Raw genomic sequence first — 20,528 nt, 5'->3', positions numbered from 1 at the left:
AAATCAGATCAATTTTACTCTTTAGGGGCCATTATTCAACATGGCTCCGAGAGAATAAACATAAAATGCCAACCTAAACTTTAAGTTTAAATTTGCCACTTTGATTTAAACTATCAAGTATGAGGGAAGAATTAAGATTTAGTAATTGACATTGGTGCTGATTCCCCTCACATAAGAACTATTCCAGCACTTGATAAAGATTAATTAAATAAATGTTTGAAAATACGTAAACATACCACAATAAGGAACAAAAAGTTACAAGAAAAAATGAAGAATGAGCACAAGTGTTGGTCTAAAGTTGAATTCAGAGCTCTGTAACACTAATAATGATGTCAACCTCTTATCCTGAGGTGCAAGAGCCAAAGAAGCCTATGAACCACCTAAAGCTAGATGTAGTTTTGTGTCTGTTTGTGAGCATATATGCTCTACTTGGGTGACCTCAAACACAATACATCTAAAACAGAATGCATCGCTTCCCCAAACAGCTCCCTCTGCTGCTTTTCCTACTTTGTGAATGGTATTATTCATTATTATTCTTCAAGACAATCCCAGTCAAAATCTTGGAATTATCTTTGATTCCTCCATTTCTTTGAACCCTATATAAGTATCAGTCACAAAGAACTACCGATTTTCTCTACACATTATTTTTAAAACTATTGCCTCCTTTACATTTCCATTACCACCTTGCCCCAGGAACATCCTTCATCTCTAGACCACAAAGGGATCCGAACCAGTGTCCCCATGGAAGGATGATTCTAAACAATTTAACAGATGAGTCTCCAGAAATTGGCTACAGTAGTTTTTCTAATCTTATGTTTAGCTATTTATAAACGTAAGAATACTTTGTTCTGTGTTTCTCATGGTCCCCAAATATCTTCACTCTTTGGCTCACACTGCTCCACCTCCCTGGAATGCATGTACGCTCTCTGCTTAGCCACATGAAATCCAACAAGCACTTAATGAGAGCCTACTATGCGGCACTCACTGTATATACCAGATACCAGAACTCAGACTAGGAGAGTCAAAGGCAACAAATCATTGTAACAACATGCTAATAAAGGCAGGCATAAAATAATATACAGATGACTAGTTTTGTTAAATTTAATGTAATTTGAAAGAAGATGAGAAATAAATGGATGTTTACTAAAGCGATGGGGTGGGAGCGTTTCAGGCAAAGAGGACCGTATGCACAAAATCAGGGGGAAAATGCATGGCTCACCAGGAAACGGGGCAGCTGAAGTATATAAGGTATACGATAGACAGAGAATGGCAAGAGAAGCACTGGTAATGCCACACAACTCCCTCACATTCCTTCCCTTCAACTTTGGTTGAAGACATACGTGTATCTTAAAAATTGAGAACTGACACCAAATTATTTTGGCCATCTTCATGACTAAAGTTGATCTTGAGTCAGATCATGTAGAAAGTTCAATCATTTATTACCTCGGCTGACCCAATAATGACTGGTCATAGGATTTTTCATCCAAAGATTCAGGTTGATCAATGACCTCAACATGACTGTGGCTTTAAAAGCAGAGATTGTTAAAACGTGTGGAGCTAAAAACTTTAAATAATTATATTTCCATTGGATCTGGAAGCAACACTACATATCTTTTAGCCAAATGATTCACAACTATTTTTGGTTCTCAGTCTCCTTTGAGAATGTGAAGCAAACTCCTGAATTCATTTTCAATGGCTCCAGGGAAATTGACTGTGCCCACAAAGCAAGAGCCATAATCTTTGGTACTTTTGGGGGCCAGGCAGATTGTTTCAGTTTGTGAAGCTAGGTAGGGGGAGACGATACACCTCCATGAAGGGAGCTCTTTTCTACACAAAGACATATAACTCAATGGCCAGATTTTCTGATTTTTTTTTTCAAGAGTATCTTCAATTTCAGATTTGTGTGTGTGTGTCAATTCTGAAATGTTCAACCAAAAATGTGAACACTTATTGGTCATGGACGACGTGTTTATAAGCCCCATGAGACAGGGGGGTGGCTATCTTTCCACCTTGGTTATTGATGAACACCCTAGGCAGTTACTTCTCAGATAACAAAACTGAGGCCTACAGCTAAATGTCCTATGCAAGATACATGCTAATCGTAGTTAGAGATGGAAAGAAGAAGGTCTTCCGACTTTGGGCTTCATCTGTCTCTACCTGAGGAGAGCACAATATAGAAAAGATAACTAATATTTATTATGCCTACTCACTTACATGAGTAGGTTTTAACATCTACCTAATTTACTTTGACACAACCCTTTCAGGCCAGAATTATGGTCCCCATTTTTCAAATGAAAAAAACTGAGGCTCAAAAGCTTAACTAACTTACACAAAAGAGTACATAGCACTAAAGCATCAGAGCCAGGATTTAAAACCCTGTATGACAACCACAAAACCCATATTCTTTCTCTGTTGCCTCCTACTTGTGCACATTAACAGTGGAGGCTCCAGCTGGAGAGGAGATAGTAGGTAAGCCCAGAAGGTGAAGAACTTTATTCTGTAGAACATATGATGGCTTTTGAGCAGAGGAATGGTAACACCAGAACTAAGATTTTGAAAGATAACTGGAGATCAGCCTGAACGAAGAAGCAACTGAAATATAGAGCCTGAAGGCAAGAATAACAGCTCAAAGTTATTGCTAAAATTCTGTTGCAAGATTCAAAATGGAGGGGCCCAAATTATTTGCTATGGGAGTGAGAAGCAGCCAATCCAAGAGAAACAGAGAAAGAATAGTTGGCAGATTATGGGCCTAAGTAACAGGAAGAATGTCAATGCCATTTATAAAGCTTGGTGGTTACACTGAGGTGATGAGATGAAAAAAAAGGAAAAGAAACATAAACCCCAGTAATCATAAAGCCACGTAGGTAAGTTTTGTTTTGTTTTTTTGCAAATCAGGAAAAGAATCTAAATCATGATAAACCATGAAGATAGGTTACTAAAACAGCAACCTTCCAGTGAAAGGTTGATGACTTGACATATTTAAACAAACAACAACATAAAATGGGTATCTAAACAAATAGAAGGAACTAAATTTTATTCCGATTGGCTAAACAAAAGTATAATTTAATGAGTAAAAAAATGCCACAGATGAGAGGAATTTCCATGAACTTTGTTTTACTGAACTTCTTAATAATTGAAATGTATGAGGTGGGGTTGGAGAACAGAAATGAGGGGTATACCATTAAAAACTACAATATAAATTCAAATTCTAAGTGGTCTCATTTAAAAAGAATCTGAAAACACTGACAAATTATCCTGGGTTCCCACAGATTTCTTTGCATTTTTGCTCATCCCGACTTATAATTACAGCAGCAACCGAGGAAATGGGCTGACAGTTCCCACTATCTTACTGTGGTTTGATATTATTTCCACACTGGAAGTCTCCTAAAAAGACCCGGGAAAACAGAGTCCAGTATAAAATACATAAGGAAAATAAATGAATAAAATTTAAATACAACAGAGCAAAACAGACGACACTAATTCTTTCTCCGTTGTTCTAATTTTCTATTTCCAACATGCTTTCTGGCTCCATGTGTTTCAAATTAAATGTGAGGACAATTTCAACGCACCATAGTCATCACCACCACCAAAAACTACTTAGGATGGCCAATAAGAAATTTAATCTGTTAAAATGCAACAAAAATAATTTAAGCGAAAGCTCAATAAAATAATAATATATCACAGGCATACACCTTCTGTGTTGTTCGGCTAAAATGATAGTAAATTAATTATACAGACGCTCACCAAAAGGAACCAATCGGAAACATTTATTCAGCACCCAATCCTGGTAAGGATCATTGGAGGGACAGTAACAAGCAACAGGAGAAGCAGCATATGACCTCAAGAAGCTGAAAGAGGAGAGTCAAGAGCGGCCTGGAGGCTCAGGCAGGCTGTCACCAAGGATGGCTTTGCAGGCACAGAAACTGGAGTTCCTGAGCGCTGAATAGGTTTTCCACAATGGATTCTAAACAAAGTTACAAAAATTTGACTTTAATATACAAATTTATTAATTTACACTGAGAAATATATTTATAATGATAACCCATATTGTTCCTAGGTCAAAGTCTCCTAATTGCAGAATTATAATTAGAATAAAGCCAGACATTCTTAAAGAAAATTTTAATCAAACAGTGTGTCGCTGGTTGCATTGCCTCTGTAGTCTAGATCTATTTCTGCTTCATAAAATATTGTAGCTATCCTAACTCAGAATATTATGTCCCTCTTGCTTTTTGGAAGAATTTTCTTGAATTTATGAAGCCCAATTAATTTCTGAAGAGCAAGAGATGCGTCACTTGAGAATGTTACATATTTATATATGTCATTATATATAGTCATTACTTTCTCAGGACACAGCCCGGTTACCTGGAAGGGGGTACGTATAACAAAACTTAATCTCTGAGATGAGATATAGGAGATATGTTTTTCTACCAGCTAAGCATTTAGAAGCTATTTCTAATGGTTTTTTTCTGCAAATGGTTAATCTCACTTATATATGTAACGACTTTTAGAAATTTTAACCTGAAGTGATGCCTGTCTGGATTTTATCTTCAAATTCTCAGGGTATCTTTTTGTAACCTGCAATATATTGAATGAAGTGCTACATCTTCATACAGGGAAAAAATAGTTACTGGTTTCTATCTCCTCAAATTAAATTACAAAACCTATTAGTTGGATGAGATCATACATAAACAAAGCTAATAAATACAACATAGAGACCACGCCAGGAATAACAGCTGTCTAGTTCAGTACCACATTTCAAGGGGTACCTTGAATAACAGTTTGTAGATCTATGCTTCACTTCCCTCATTCTTTAAGAATCATTTACTTTACTCATCTATATGCCAGAAACTGACCAAGGTGCTAATAATACAACAACGAAAAAGGAAAACATTGTACCTTTGTTTTTAGAGAGCGTATAATCCAGTTGCAGATAAAAACAAGCCAATGGACAGTGGCAACAGTTTGAAATTTGTTAATATGGCAGAGAATACATACACTAGGTTGTTACAGGGGCACGTATATTTTCAGAAGTTCCTCACGATTTATTTCTTCCAAGGAAAGACCTAATTAAACCATCACCACCACAATCATCACCACCACAACCATCATTATTTATTAGCCACAATTTATTCAACCCAAGCTATATTCCCTGTTCTATGTTAGGTGTTATATTACAACATCTTTAATCTTTACTACAACTCTGCACGATAATGTAAAATTATACTTTTGGAAAATAACAACGACCACAATTGGTTGCGATCTGCAATTGCCAGCTCATAGCTGGCCTGGCAGTAACATATAGGCCACAGTTTTCTGTACTGAATATGTAAAATTTCACAGGACACCAATATCATTCAAGGTCTGTGACCATGACAACTTCATAATTATGTCTGAGCACAGACAAAAACAAGAACACTGTGCAAACACAAAAGCTTCCACGCCAGCAGCCGCATGGAGAAGTTCATAGAGTGAGAAGAAACTAAGGCCTGATGCCAAGAGGCAGCACCAATGCGCCACCTCTGTGAGAGAGACATCGTGGAGACGACCCTCCAGCCTCAGCCAGGCCTTCAGCAACTGCGCGCCCAGCCAGCGTCTTGGCCGTGACTTCATGGGCCCCTCAAATCCAGCCAGTCTGCTCCTGAATTCCTGACCCACAGAAACTGTGTGAGATCACATAGTTTGAAGGCACTTGCTATGCAGAAATAGATAATACATAACAACATAATTATGTGTCAACAAGTATGTATTTTGCCAGTTAAAAGAATTATATGTTGTACAATTAAATATTCATTGCTACTGTATTTTCCTTTCATTCTCATAGTATATGTTCTTTTAGTTCTTTGAATATATTTATAATAGCCACTTAAACCCCTCATCTGAGCCCAACCAGAATTAGCTCCAATTAACCCAATTTTCCCCCCTGGGTCACACTTTCCTTTCATTCTTTGAACATACCTACTTCAATCACCATCAGGGCTCACTGGGAATCATATTCCTGAGTATGAGTCACATGTTCCTGTTTCCTTGCAATCTAGTGATTTTTGGTTAAAAAGTAGAATTGTAGATAATTCATTGCAGTCTATTTTTCCTAAGGATTTTGTTGTTATTCTACTAAGAAGCTAACTTGCCTGAACACAAACTGTGAAATCTCTCTCTCCTTCAGCGTGTAGCAGCTCATGTCTCTGCTGGGTCACTGATTTACCAGCCTGCTCCGAGTGTATCCCTGAACCCGTGTAGGTTAGTAGGCAGGGAAAAAAAAGGTTTGGGTAGATTCTATTAGGTTGGTGCAAAAGTAATTGTGGTTTACAAGGTTAAAAATAATTGCAAAAACTGCAATTACTTTTGCGCCAACCTAGTATCAGATTGTGTGGCTCACCTCTATTTCTAAGGTTCCCCAGCTTAAATTTCCAGTTGCTCTAATCACCCTAAATTCTGCCCTTTGATACACAAATTCATGAAGACTTCTGATTTTTGCCACCCAAGCTGTGTACACTTTGGGGAATACACTCTGTTTACGGTGAAGTAAATTTGCAAATCTCGCCAGGAGCTCTGACTTTCAGAGGCTCACCATCTCCTTAGCTTTGCCAGGGTTTTTCCTGGACTCTCTGGGTCTCCCTTGCATGTGCAGTTTAGAGGTTATCTGGCCATTTAGGCAGAGTTTATATTAATACTTACTTCTTAGATCACAGCCCTTTTGTGGCTCTCTTGCTTCCAGAATGTACCCCTTAAATTCCCATCATCTCTGATCTCTGAACTTTGTCATTACCACCTTGAGCTGGTAAGGGTATACTGTGTTTCCCTGAAAATAAGACCAGGTCTTATAATAAGGTTTGCTCCAAACAATACATTAGAGCTTATGTTCAGGGGATGTCATCCTGAAAAATCATGCGAGGTCTTATTTTCTGGTTAGGTCTTATTTTCGGGGAAACACGGTAATTTTCCACTGTCAGATCTAGAGGGGCTTGGAGCACCCCCAGCAAGAAAGCCATTAAATTTCCAGTTCTTATCCAATCAGCAGCAATCTTTCAATAGTAAACTTCTCATGTTTCTGCCTATGCTTGGTCATCTTCTAGAATCTTCCAGTAGTTGGTTTTAGTAATATGGCCACTGGTTATCATTGTTATCTGCTAGAGAAATTGCCTGACCTCTTTGAGCTGCCATTACCTGAAATCTCCCTGCACTATTTTAATAGCCTCCTACCTTGTCTTCCTGCTTCCTCCTTTACCTTCCAATAACCTGTACTCCACAAAGAAGCCAGTTATCCCTTTGAAACGTAAATCACGTATCATACCTCCACACAAATCCTACAGAGCTTTCCATTTTACCCAGAGTAAAAGCCAAGCCCTGAGTATAGCCTGCCAGTCCTACCTGAAGTTACCCTCCCAAACCTCATCTCTTACACTCACCTGGACCGCTCAGCTGTGCTTCCAACACACCCAGCACGCTCAAGCATGGGTGCCTGCTCTTCACTCGGCCTGAGACACTCTTCCCTCAGACGGCTGCACAACTGGCTCTCTCACTTCAAGTCTCTGTTCAAATTTTGTCTTGTTAGAGAAGACTTCCTGATCACCCTGTCTGAAATAGCATTTCCCTCCACCACACTGTCATTTTTCACTGTCCCTTCCTACCTTGCTTTCCTTCACTGTATTTACTGCCACCTGATAGAATATATATAGGGAGAGTGTACTATGTAGGCACCCTCACTAAAACATAAGCTCCACGTGGGCAGGCACTTTGCTCTGTTCCATGCCATTAACTGTAGGGCCGAGAACAGGGCCTCGTAGGTATAAGGTGCTCAATAAACATTAGTCAAATGAATGGATTAAGTGCTATTTGTTAGGCATTAGTCTTAACCCTTTCTACGTATTGCCTCTACTTTACCCATGAGGAACTGAGGCACAGAGTTGAAGCCTGAGTTAACAAAGCTAATACGTAAGTAGTGGAGCCAGGACTTGAATCCAGGTAGTCTGTCTGCAAGACCCACGTAATAGCCTGCTTAGGCTGCTATAACAAATGCTACACACTGGATGGCTTAAACAACTAATATATTTTCTCACAGTCCTGGCAGCTGGAAGTCCAAGGTCAAGGTGAGTTGATTTCTGGTGAAGCCTCTCCTTGGCTGCCTTCTCACTGTATTCTCACATAGTTTCCCTCAGTGTGTGACCTCCTATTTTCTTCCTCTTCCTACTGGAGTAGGGCCTGACCCTTATAACCTCATGAAACACTAATCATCTCCTTAAAGGCTTCATCTCCAGATACAGTCACAATGGGCATTAGAGCTTCAACATGAATTTTGGAGAGAGAGAATTCAATCCGTAACACCCACAATTTATGCCCTTGAAACATCGTTATTTTCAACATCTTTCCTTTTTATTTTGGATAATTAAGATTTTTTTTTTTTTTTTCTCTGTAGGTCTTTTTACTTGAACAGAAGAAAAGAAACTTTCAGGACTCGACCAGGCCAGAAGATCACCTGGCAAGAGCAATCCATTAAAATAGCTACACTGAAGATTTTCAGAAACAACTTGGTCTCGTAAAACACCACACGATTGTGCCAAACATCTGTTAGTGTACTCCGTACACTGTGCATTAACTCAGTGCGGCTCTGGGAACTGTCTTTATTTGTAACTCCTCATACAGAACCAGCAGATCACCATATTCCTTGTGAGTCCCTGCTGGAAACCTGTTCCAGTCTCCTTGCTGCTCCTGAAACACACGGTACAAGCAAACACCTCAGGGTCTCTGAACTCCCTGCTCTCACTACCTGGAATGCTCTCCCTCCAGATCACTTCAGGATCTGTTTTTCTCCTTATTTAGGGTTTTTTTTTGTGTGTGTGTTTTTTTTTCCAGTGTCATCTCCATGAGGTCTTGCTGGAACAACCTATTTAAAATTGCAAACATACTTTCCTCCTGTACTTCCCCTTATCTACTCCTTCCTTTTCTACTTAAGTTTTTCTCTGTGGCACTTTTTTGTTTTTGCGAACTCTCCCTCTAGAACGCAAGCAAAAGGAAGGTAGGAATTTTTGTTTGTTTTCTTTACTGCTATTTCCCGTGGTCCTAAAAAAGTGCTGGCACATAGTAGACACTTGGTAACTGCTGAATGAATGAACGTCCCCAAGGTGACACAGCTGGTAAGTGGTAGAACTGGAATTTGAACCCTACCTGACTCAAAAATCTAAAAATGTAACTACTAAATTATACTGTACATAGTAGCTGACAATTCTTTAATAAGATACAAAGCCAGTGGAAGGATTCTAACGCTCTTCTCTGGCACAAACAATGGACTGTACATAGTGATGGAGAAAATGGCCATTTTCAAATAATTCTTACATAATCAAAAATTAATATTCCTTACAAGCATAAATTATAAAAATCCATTCTTTCTAACACTATAGGCAGCTGGTCATTTATAAAATTAAATATTTTGTATAAAAAGATCTGCAGGGCCAAAGACATTTCAAAGGTAAACAATCGAACCTGGATTCCATTGTTGTTGAACACAAAATAAGTTGTAAGGTTTTCCCAAAAGCCATTAGTATTCTCTTCCCAGCCTAAATAAGTGGAGTCACTCATTCATTCACTTTGGTCAACTATTTATTAACCACCTATACTGATCAGATATTGTTCTTGGCACTAGGATGCAGCAGTGAACAAAACAATTCTTACATTCTTGAAGGGGAAACAATAAAAACAAAACAAAAAATTAAGAAGAAATGTATTAGTGTCATAAAAATGTTGGTTGTGATAATGATGGCCTTTGGAATTCATTCCTAAATAATTCAGAGTAGACATTTATCATGGTGATGAAGACCTCAGACTAGGGGGTCAGATGACCCAGGTTTGAGACTCCATTCAAAGCTGTGCCCCTGGCAAATATAACTCCTCAAGTTGCAATTCCATAATCTGAGAAAAGTAGAAGCCAACTTGCAAGGCTGACGGAATGATTAAAAGAGATAATAGCCAAAAAACAAACAAACAGCAGGCTGCAGAGTAAATAACAAATGTTCATTAATCCTATTAGAATATGTAAGACAATCTAATTCTTCCATTGCTTGAAGACAAAGCTCAACCCATATGAAAGTCTTGGGCTTTATATTTAAATGTAGTTTCTTTTCTTTTTTGGGAAGCTACCATGAGTCATTCATTCATTCAACAAATACTCTGAGCATTTAATGCATTACAGATATTTTACTAGGTGCTGGGAATATATCTGTTTACAGAAAAGACATGGTCTCTACCCTTTTGGAGTTTTAAGTTGGATATTATCATAAGTACTGGGTATTAGGAGAACAAACTAAAAAGGTGCCTAACTTTTCAACAATAAACAGACTTTAAGGAAACCAATATTTACAAAGTCCCATCATAGGAGGCCCCTCTAGGGGTGTTCTGCATTCAGAGAACGCTCCATGAATAAGGTTCACTAACAAAGGCAAGGTTGGGAACATCTGGAAGCCAAGCAGGAGAACACCCAGGAGACTGGTGTCCTCACATTTTACTTCCAAAATATACTAGCCTTGGTTGAATCTAAGTTTCTTGAGGGTAAGAAACCCCAGAGCCCACAAAAATTAACAGTACATGGCAGATACTGTAAAAACCGTTTTCAAATGAACTAGTCAATATTCCAGATCCTCACTGCTGCTATTCTAGTCCACGGTATAAAAGTGCTGCCTTGTACTAATGAAACGGTCTTTTAACTGGCCTCTCCGCTTTCGCCCAAATAGTCTTCAAAGAACTATGAGTTATCTTTTCAGAGGTCATGACTAAATAGCTCCAAAGTTGACCATGACATTTAAAACCCACTATTCTTTCAAAGTTAAAGACAGCTCTGTGTGATCCGGGCCCGCCTACCTCCCTGACCTCACCTGCCGCTGCTCCGCGCCCGGCTCCAGCCACTCAGGCCTCCGCCCCGCACCTCAGCCAGCTCCGCCCTTTCCTGCCTCAGGGGCTGCGGGGTGCGCGGGGCCCGAACACCCTTCCCGCGGCTCACGGCAGGCTGGCCCCACCTCGTGCTACGGACCACCTTACTGAAAACAGCCTCCTCGCACAATCGCTATCACACTGGCCTCGTTTTATTTTCTTCTTGGCCATTATCATCACCTGGAATTAACTTGACGTATTTCGCAAAGTGTTGGTTTCCCTTCTCCCGTGTTTCCACATGGCCTCTATAAGCACTGTGAGAACAGCGTTCCCCTTATTTCCTCCCTGTCAGAAATGGCTGCGGAATTACTAAATGAATGAACGCCCAGCCTTGTTTCTAGCTCTGTTTAAATTGTGGAAATACAAAAGCACCCAGGGACGACGGAGAGATGCGGAAAGAGCGTCCGCCGCGCCCCACTCCTCAGCCTCGGCTTCCCTCCGAAACTCGCTCGCGAGCCCCGCCCAGGCCCGCCCCGCCCCACCCAGGCCCGCCCCGCCCCACCCAGGCCCGCCCCGCCCCACCCAGGCCCGCCCCGCCCCACCCAGGCCCGCCCCGCCGCTCACCAGCTTCCGCTCCGGGTCCACTAGAAAGCGCGCTTCGCTGGGTGGGACCTTCTCTCCGCCTTCCTGTCCGCCCCTCCCACCGCCATTCACCTGATGCTCTCTCGGCTTCCACCAGGGGTCGCGCCTCCGAGGGCCGGGCCTCCGCCTCCTCCGTGGATTTCTTTAGCACTGCCAGTACTGTCTCCGGAGGCACGTCGATTAGTTGCTCCCACACGGACTCCGTGTAGAAGTCCACCGTATGTGCATTGGAAATGGACAGGGCTTCGCGCAGGAATCGCACCAGCCCCTGCAACTTGGCACGTATCGTGGACAGGTCCTGGGTCACTGGGAGCGGGCAAGAAGCCGCCATGACGCTCACCCTCCCGCGCTGTAGGTGGCGCAAACGTGGCCGTGAAGCGAGAAGGTTCCTTTAAAAGTTGCACAGGCCTGATAAGTAGAGCCCTGACTGACGCTCTGGCGATCGATTGCTTCTGCCTGATGACGTGTTTGACGGCGTCCGATGTGGTTTTCTGGCGACGCGGTTGGTGTGCCATGGCGCCGGTGAGACCAGCAGCGAGGTGGCGGACAGGCAGTTACGGAACGCCTGGTGAAGGAATTTTTCCGGTCGGATTGAAAAATAAGAATGCGAAACACAGGACGTGGCGACGTAACCATCCGCAGGCCTTCATGGGGAGCGTTCGCGAGGGTAGGAAGGCAGCGTTTTACCCGTCCTCAGGGCTGTGAAGTCTCAGAACACGCGACCCACCAAAGCAGGGACGTAGGACTTAGGAACCAGATCGGCCCTGGTTGGGGCAGAGGAAGTCATGGGTGTCTCTGAGCTCTGGATGGGAAGTGTTGCTAACTCTGTATGTAAACGTCTTCCCAGCTTATCCCCATTCTTTGTCAGAACTGTTCCTCTGCATTTCTCAATGAAACCGTAAGCAGAGAACATCGAAGGGTCCACTTCTGTGTGTATTATGTCTATGCATTTGTGCATGTATTAAGGAAAAGGATAGCGAGGACAGGGCCCGAAACCTGCTGCCCGGTACCCTTGCTGATTACAGATACTCCAGAACTCGCCAGTCTTCTCTTTCTGATTTTCTTTACTTCGCCTTAGTTTGTGTTTGTCATCTTGTCTTGATGTCTGTAAATTCCCTCAGATCTCATTTGGAATGTATAAATCTTAAATAAGGTCAATCTTCTGATAATCGCTTGCTTTTCAGGAAGTCATACACCATCTTCCCTCGTTCGTGTTGAGTTACTTTCAAAAATTAATCGTATAGTAGTTTCTCTAAGATAAAGTAGTAGTGAGATGTGTGTCTTTTTCCTTAAGTATTTATTGAAGACCTAGATTAAGTGTTTTAGATGAATTAAGGAATTTGTCTTGATTTCTAAGTACAATAAACTGGAGTTGTGTAACACCCTAGTCAGTTTTCCTAATTTGAAATTCTACTTGAAAATCTGCAGGACTAGTGTTTGGCCTTTTTGCATAGAACCAATGTACTATTCATTCCATTAGTTTAAATTTGTTTTATGAAACAACCTTTTAAAGCAAAACAAAGTACTTTTAGTATCTGAATGTGATGATAGAAAGTTTTCATTTAAAATTAACAGCTACGTTTTTCATGCAACTTATTTTCCGAGAAAGTAATAATGATTGATATTCTTCAATGTAGGGCAAGGATTTGCATTTCGAAGAAAATTGAAGATACAGCAAAATTACAAGAAATTGCTGTGGAGGGAAAAGAAGGCTCAAACGACACAGGAATCCCAATTCAGAGATCGATACCCTGATCATCTGAAACACCTCTATTTAGCTGAAGAAGAAAGACTCAGGAAGCAACTTAGAAAAGCTGACCAGCCTTTGTCAGAAGAACAAGTTAATCAGGATTTGCCAGAAGAATGTAACATTGACCAGGCTTTGTCTGAAGAACATTGTAGCATTGACCAGCCTCAGCCAGAGGAACAGTATAAAGAAGAAAGGGTAAAGTATGTATTGTCTTCTTTTGAAATCCTTTGTTTTAAATGTAAGTAGTTTTATGAGAGAGACTGTAGGATAATTTATGTAGAAATTGGAATTTTCTTATTTAAGGCATTTTAAAAGTCACAGTGAATTCAGTGAAAATATTTTCATGAAAGCTTTATTTTTTTATTAATGACTTAATTATGCTAGTTTAGCTTAATTGAAGAGGCAGTGGAATGGGAATTAAAAGATCTGGGTTTTAGATTTCAGCTTCTCAAGTATATTTAACTTACTTGGACCGTAGTTAATGTCTATTACTAATACATTTTTAAAAAAAAAAATAATTTTTGAGAGGTATGGTGTAGTGGTTAACAGCATGGATGGACTCTGGAGCTGGACTTAACATGTTGGTGCCCAATGTCCTTTTCTCTAAAATGCAAATGATAATAAGTATGTAATTCAGAGTTGCCATTTTATACATCTCAAGAATGGATTATTCACAGACTCTGTGGTGTCCCTGATCTATCGTGACATTGTGAAGACTAAATGAGTTCATTTATTATAATGTACTTTAAGTATATGGTACATGGGAAGTGCTATATGAGTGTTAAGTACTGCTGCCCCTACTACTAATCTAGATTCTTTTTTCAGAGGGCATGGATTTAGTATTAATAAATAAAAAAATGGCATAGCTCCGTAACACTGGTCTTATAAATGCTAACTTATAAAGCTTTCTCTGCTCATATCCCAAGTTAAAAAACCACACTAAAATCTAAACTTTCAGAGAAGCCAGGTGTTATGTGGGATCATAATGTTTTACTTCACTAAAATTCCATCTTTTAAAATTGTGAGTTATTTGGGCTAAACGTAATAGGAAGTAGGACCCCAGGAAAAAGTATAGATGGGGATAAAGACAGAGACACTGAAAATTCCATTTTTTCATTATTACTGAATAGTGGGTATAAAGCTCAGACAGAAGATTAGCACTAGAAATGTAGGTATGAATCATTTCCAGTGATGAATGAAGTGAAGAGGATTTAGTCATGACAAGATTCTTACCTTCTTAGGTAAAAAGCATATTTTAAAGATTGCTTATGTTTGAGGTGAAAGCAGGGACATGTTGAAGAAGTTAAACAGAACTGCCTTAGTTAGAGAAAGAGGAGAATACAATGACGGCTATGTCAGTAGAGGACAATTGTGCAAAGTAGGCATTGGTCAACTCTCAAATACTATAAAATACAAGAAATTCAGCACTGAACAGGTCTTTGAATTTGTGGTCTAGGCTATCCTTAGTGACCTTGGAGAGGAGATTTTCGATAGAGAAGCCTAATTAAGTGTTTAGCCTTACATGGAGCATCCAAAGCCACGGTGATGGGTATGACTGCCCAAGAAGAATATGGAGACCAAAGAGAGACACACTTGGAGAAAATCCTGGAGTAAGAAAGGGAAAGAGGCTCTAGCATGGCACACTGAGAAAGAGCAGTTAGAAACAATCAGGAGAGAAGCAGGTCATCAAAACGAAGGGGATGGAATTTTCAAAAGTAGCGAATGGTCAACTAGATAAGACTGAAAAGTTCCCGTTGACTTGATCATCATGTTTGGCTAGAAGGTCGTTACTGTCTTGATGGGTAGTTTGATTGGAATGTTGAGCAGCAATCAGATTGCAGAGTTACGGAGTAAATGTGAAGTGACTGTCTTTCTAGATACTTGACTATGAAAGGATGGTGAATGGGAGATTGGTGGTAAGAAGAGGATACAGAGTTTGGTGATGGGTAATTTATGCATTTGTTTACTTTAAGAAGGCAGCTACTGAAATGTTATAGTGTGGTTATGAATTGGTGCAGTGAAAAGTTGAGAGACAGGAAAAACGAAGATTATCAATGAATCAGATATCCTGAGGAAATAGATGGAATCTGGGCCTAAGTGGTTGAATTTGCCACAGTAGGCTGGGACAGCTTCATAGAGAGGAGAACTACTTCACGATAGAACCGTTCTAAGTGGAGGTGTGGGCATTTATAACCAAGTTGATGAAATGGAATAAAGAAGAAATCAACAAGAACTTTGGCATTAAAGTTCATGTATACCCATAACTTCCCTAATGTCCTTCAGTTGAATGCCTTTTTCAGTCTGTCATTTCTGCCATTCATATACTAGTTTCCTGTTTTTGTTTTTAAAAATTTATTTTAACATTATAGGATCTTTCAAATCTTTGTTTTTTCCCCTGGTTGAAATATTTCTCGAAGAGTCTCCGTTTACCACCTTTTAATCTATATCTTGAAAACTGTAATATATTTTTAATATGTTATTTGTATATTTTATAATAAATTAATGTCTTCTTTTTCTCCCTGCTCTCTTTCCCCCTCTACTAATTTGTATTAGTGAGATTTTACTTATACAAGTACTATATATTCTGTAACTGTCATAATTTTGGTTATAGTTTTTAATCCTTGTGACTTACTTGTTTTCATTTATCTTACAAAGTTCCATTACTATTCCAAAGAAAAATAAAAAGAAAACATCAAATCAAAAAGCACAAGAAGAATATGAACAGGTGCAAGCTAAACGTGCTGCTAAGAAACAAGTAAGATCTTTAAGAATATTTAGATTCGTTTTTCCTATTTATCCCAAATGTGTATGTAAGCTGTGCTTCTTAGTGTGGGGGACACAGTCTGCTCTCTGTTGAGGGCATATTTGTTGAATAAATAAGTGGTATGAGCAGAGTTGGAGAATTTCAACATACTCAAATTCCTTGATTGTTTATATTACGATGAGTAGGTGACAGTAGTAGGTCAAGAATAGAACTTTAAAGATACTGCTCATAGGTTAATATTACAAGCTTCTGGGATAATGGTTACCAAGAGTCTGGTCCAGGAACTTGTTCTTTTAACAAGTACCTCAAGAGATTCTTATGTAATGAAAATTGAGAACCAGTAACCTAAGAAAAATATATATGATTTTCATATTTCACATTGAAGTAAGCAAAAACCAGGGGCAGGGGTGTGAGTAAAATATTTCTTTACTATAAAGAGTTGGTCTTGCCAATTAAACAGCCTACTAGATTAACTTAGCAAAACGTTACCACTCTCGGTTATCATTCAGAAACCCAAAATTAAAACAGACTTTTCAAATGAGTAAAAAAAATTATCCACCACTTCAACAAAATTATCATTTTGTTTAATCTGTGGTTAACTTCTAGTTTTTGTATTGAAGCTTTTTTAATCTATGACTTTAAAAAGGATAGTGCATCAATCAAACATATCCCAAAATGGCACTGACATAATTTTTTTGTTTTAGCTTTAGAATTTGAGGTTTCTTAAACAAGATGCAAAAATATGAAACTTAAAATCATGATGTACACTTTAGATGTCTTTTACAATTTTATTTGTCAATTATACTTCAAGAAAGCTAAAATTAAAAAATCTGGAAATTTCTGGAAGTTTCACATCAAAGAATTTTATGATTATTCTTAAACTGGTGTCAAACTAGGTAGGATGAAGCAGAACCATTTCTCCATGGAAATAGTGGACCTTTGGTTCATAGCTTGTTACTTTCTGCTTTTTTCTAACCAACTCTCTGATATCTGCCACCGTTGGAAATAGTAAACCAGGTGAAGTATAGTAAGGACCATTATACTGTAAAGCATGTAATGTCTAAAATTTCCTTTATATGCATAAATGCTATGACTTTTTAATCATGAAAATAGGCAGTTTTTTAGATTTTAAATGTTAATAACCAGCGTCATTACCCATGAGAAATCAAAATTAAAAACATTAATTAAATAAAGACCCATAATTGATGGTAAGACTATTTACATTTTTTTTTTCACTTTGTTTAGTGAAGTTCCACAGGGATACATTAGACTCCATGGGGATACATTAGACTCCATATACCTAAATTTACAAATAAGTTCCAGATCTTTGTGTGCTTGTTAAAATAAATGAAGTACTCTACCTTATGTGAACATAAGTTTAAGTGATAGGGTGTATCATCATGGAGAATTGCGCAGACTTGAATTCACAGTATCTGGATATGAGACTCAGCTATAGCAGTTATTTGGGATCTTGAGCGAGTCACTTTTGATATCACTGAGCATCAGCTCTTCGTCTGTAATGAAGATAAAAACAGCATAAAAGTTTGAAAGAATGGAATGTATGCACTGTGTTGTATGTGAAAGTACTTTGTTAATTACATGTCACCATACAAATTTAAGGTTGTATCATTTGGAGGCTATATGTGTTACAGGGGGAATTGAAAAACAGTACACATATTACATTACTTAAGAACTTTTTATTTAACTTTTATGTTTGATTTAGTAAAAGTAGTGTAGTACATCTCAAGTAGTGCTTCTCGGTTCTATACACTACGTAACTTTGAATTGTGAACTTGTCTTTCTCTTAGCAAATCAGATGAGCATGATAATTCTTAAATGGTTAAAAATCGTAATACCTAGCACAGTGTTTTGCACATATATAATATGTAGTCAAAAATTCGTCTTGAATTAAATCTGTCAGGTGGCAAGTTAAAAAGAATACCAGATATTACGGAAGTAAAGATTTTAGTGTTACATGTACTAGATAAACTTTAAAATCCCTTCTAATTCTTCAATGGGTCTAGTTAAATGATGAAGTCATTTCGTAAATATGCCTTCTTTCTTCTTTGCTATAATTTTATTTGCATACAAGTAATTAAAATTGTTTAATAACTTTATGTTTTAACATGTATTTTAGTGCAAAGGCAATGAGAGTAGAATACTTTAGTAATGGATAACACTGAACGTTTTGAAAATATAAGAAATCAACCTAAGGTGTTTGCATGGTGATACCTATTTCAACACAATTTCTGAACTGTATCTACTGTTTGTTACTATGTAGTCAAAGTTACTATGTAGTCAAAGTGACAAATGTTAATAATTTCAGGAATTTGAGAGGAGAAAACAAGAGAGAGAAGAAGCTCAAAGACTCTACAAAAAGAAGAAGATGGAAGTGTTTAAAATATTGAGCAAAAAGACTAAAAAAGGCCAACCAAACTTGAATTTACAAATGGAGTATCTTCTTAAAAAAATACAAGAAAAAAATTAAATTAGACATTTTGTCCTTAATCAAGAGTTAAAATATCTCTGTCTATTGAGATCTTTTGTATATGTAATGTACTTCCTACCAATTAACTAAATTTGTCAACGTAAACTGGATTGCTGAGCTATACTAAATATAAAGTGTCCAGATATTTTTGTTCTCATAAAAGAAAATTTTCTATATATGTTCTGCATATTTGTTTCTTATTTATTTGCTTCTGAAAGGAAGGGTGGTCTGAGGAACTGAAAGAACCTTCCAGCTGGATGACAGGTTCAAGCATTTGATAGTTTTGTATCATATAAAATTCAAGCTTTCAATGAAGTGTTTCAATGCAGTTTTTCAATATAGTAATCAACTATTATGGTTTTAAAATTCATCTTGATGAAGGAGGCAAAGACTCTCGTTGGACTTTTAAATTTATTTATTTTCAATTAAGCACATGTTACAGTGGGGTGGGCTTTCATGAAACCTGAGAGGAGGATACATGGGTGCTGAAACTACCTTCTGCCCCCACTGTAACTACGTGGTCTTCACAAAGCAGAGTTTGTATAAAAACTCAGAAAGCCTGGTAATTATAAACATTCCAAAAGTGGAAGTACCTGGCTTGTTCCTGTAAGACTTTGTGGATGATGATGGGAACCCAGCAGTGGCACAGCAAGGATTAAGCTTTCCAGATCCTGTTGTTGTGTAATAACATTGTCACTGGAATATTACTGGTGGTGTTTCTGTTGGTACTCTTGTGAGCCAAGAGAAAGTACTGGAATACTGCTCCTTCTGCCTCCTTGCAATCTGCAAAATGAGAAAGGCTTGACTATCATTATAAACAAAAGGACTGTACAATGATATTTGTGAAATACTGCATAATAAAATTTAAAATGATAAAAGATACAGCCTGAAATTGCATTAAGGTTTAAGGGGGACCTTGCACTCTAATGACCACTCCATATTTAGAAGTGCGTTAGGAGATGCTGAGGAAGCAACTTACTAAAGAAAGGCAGTTTTTATTGCAATGAACAGTGCTTAGAAATTTACAATACGTTATATTGTATTTAAAGTAAGCAGTTCAGAAAAGCTACATTTTTCTATGTTGGTGAAGACAGTCCATGATAAAACAGTAAAATATTTCAATTCATTTATAATGATTTTGCCTATGCTTTCTTTTGCTTCTAGACACTCAGCGTAGGACAAAACGTGGGAAGCTATCTAATCCTTTTGAGAGTAAATATTAGTTAAGTTCATTTTAGCAACTTTTTCTTGAGTAGTTTCTGTATATGCAAGGTCCAGGTTAAGGATTTATTGTTTTTAAGATTTTGATTAAAATATAGCTAACATACAATATTATATTAGTTTCAGGTGTACACCATAGTTATTCAACAGTACCCACCTGGCACTATACACAGTTATTACCACATTACTGATTGTATTCCATATGCTATGAAGTGATCACCTAAGTCCAGCAACCATCTGACACCACACCAGCTATCACAATATTGACTGTTTCCTATATTGTGCATTACATCCCCAAAACGCACCTGTTTTATATCTGGAACTTTGAACCTCCTATTCTTTATCTTCCCTGCCTTCTTTGATCTAATTAGAGTTGACATCCAATATTATTTTCTATTAGCCTCAGGTGTACAGCACAATAGCTAGACATTCATACAATTTAGGAAGTTATTCCCCTGACTAGTCCCACCTGGCACTGTACATACTCATCACCACATCAGTGATCATATTCCTTATACTTTGCATCCCCATGACCATCCTGCAACTACCAATTTGCATTTCCCAATCCCCTCACCTTTTTCACCCTGCCCCCAACCCCTCCCATCTATCACTCCAGCAAATCTAATATCCCGTCTGACACCACATAGTTACAATATTATTGACCATATTCCCCATGCTAACCCCACATCCCCATGACAACCATGCAACAACCAATTTGTACCTCTTAATTCCTTCCTCTTTTCACCCAGACCCAACCCTCCACCATCTGGAAACCATCAAAATGTTCTCTGTATCTGAGTTCGTTT

At 38.5% G+C, this 20,528-nt stretch overlaps 2 protein-coding genes across 11 annotated transcripts in view; one reads left to right on the top strand and one right to left on the bottom strand.

The window, feature by feature from the left end:
• METTL25 (methyltransferase like 25) overlaps positions 1 to 11,830 on the bottom strand; it is a 120,864-nt gene extending 109,034 nt beyond the window's left edge. For 7 of the 9 annotated variants that reach the window (XR_016022407.1, XM_088801011.1, XM_088801012.1 and 4 more), the window contains exon 1: positions 11,482 to 11,830. Coding sequence is in view for 8 of the 9 variants with exons in the window: in XM_088801011.1 (XP_088657137.1) it covers positions 11,482 to 11,830 (349 nt within the window). In the remaining variant the exon portion in view is untranslated. The remainder of the gene's footprint in view (positions 1 to 11,481) is intronic. The other 2 variants (XM_074325341.2, XM_019754137.3) reach the window with 1 other exon arrangement.
• Positions 11,822 to 19,381, top strand: CCDC59 (coiled-coil domain containing 59). 2 transcript variants are annotated; one of them, XM_088801023.1, is made up of 4 exons: positions 11,822 to 12,166; positions 13,137 to 13,449; positions 15,924 to 16,004; positions 18,340 to 19,381. In XM_088801023.1, exons 1-4 carry the CDS (start codon positions 11,959 to 11,961, stop codon positions 18,419 to 18,421), a joined length of 684 nt encoding a protein of 227 aa, XP_088657149.1. In that variant the 5' UTR covers positions 11,822 to 11,958; the 3' UTR covers positions 18,422 to 19,381. The 2 variants fall into 2 exon arrangements, with proteins under 2 accessions (XP_088657149.1, XP_074181449.2); XM_074325348.2 differs by having other exon boundaries at positions 15,905 to 16,004.
• Positions 19,382 to 20,528: the final 1,147 nt, after the last annotated feature.

The sequence above is a fragment of the Rhinolophus sinicus genome, chromosome 1 (assembly GCF_057876585.1).
Source record: "Rhinolophus sinicus isolate RSI-liver-muscle chromosome 1, RSI-T2T, whole genome shotgun sequence".
In the NCBI taxonomy this organism is placed as follows: domain Eukaryota; kingdom Metazoa; phylum Chordata; class Mammalia; order Chiroptera; family Rhinolophidae; genus Rhinolophus; species Rhinolophus sinicus.
This window is presented reverse-complemented; position numbering and strand designations above follow the sequence as displayed.

Bases quoted from the DNA above. Each gene is read 5' to 3' on its own strand.
- CCDC59 (XM_074325348.2), top strand. From the start codon at position 11,959: ATGACGTGTTTGACGGCGTCCGATGTGGTTTTCTGGCGACGCGGTTGG. The intron at 12,167-13,136 runs GTAGGAAGGCAG...TCTTCAATGTAG, and splicing joins CATGGGGAGCGTTCGCGAGG to GGCAAGGATTTGCATTTCGA. The intron at 16,005-18,339 runs GTAAGATCTTTA...TAATAATTTCAG, and splicing joins AACGTGCTGCTAAGAAACAA to GAATTTGAGAGGAGAAAACA.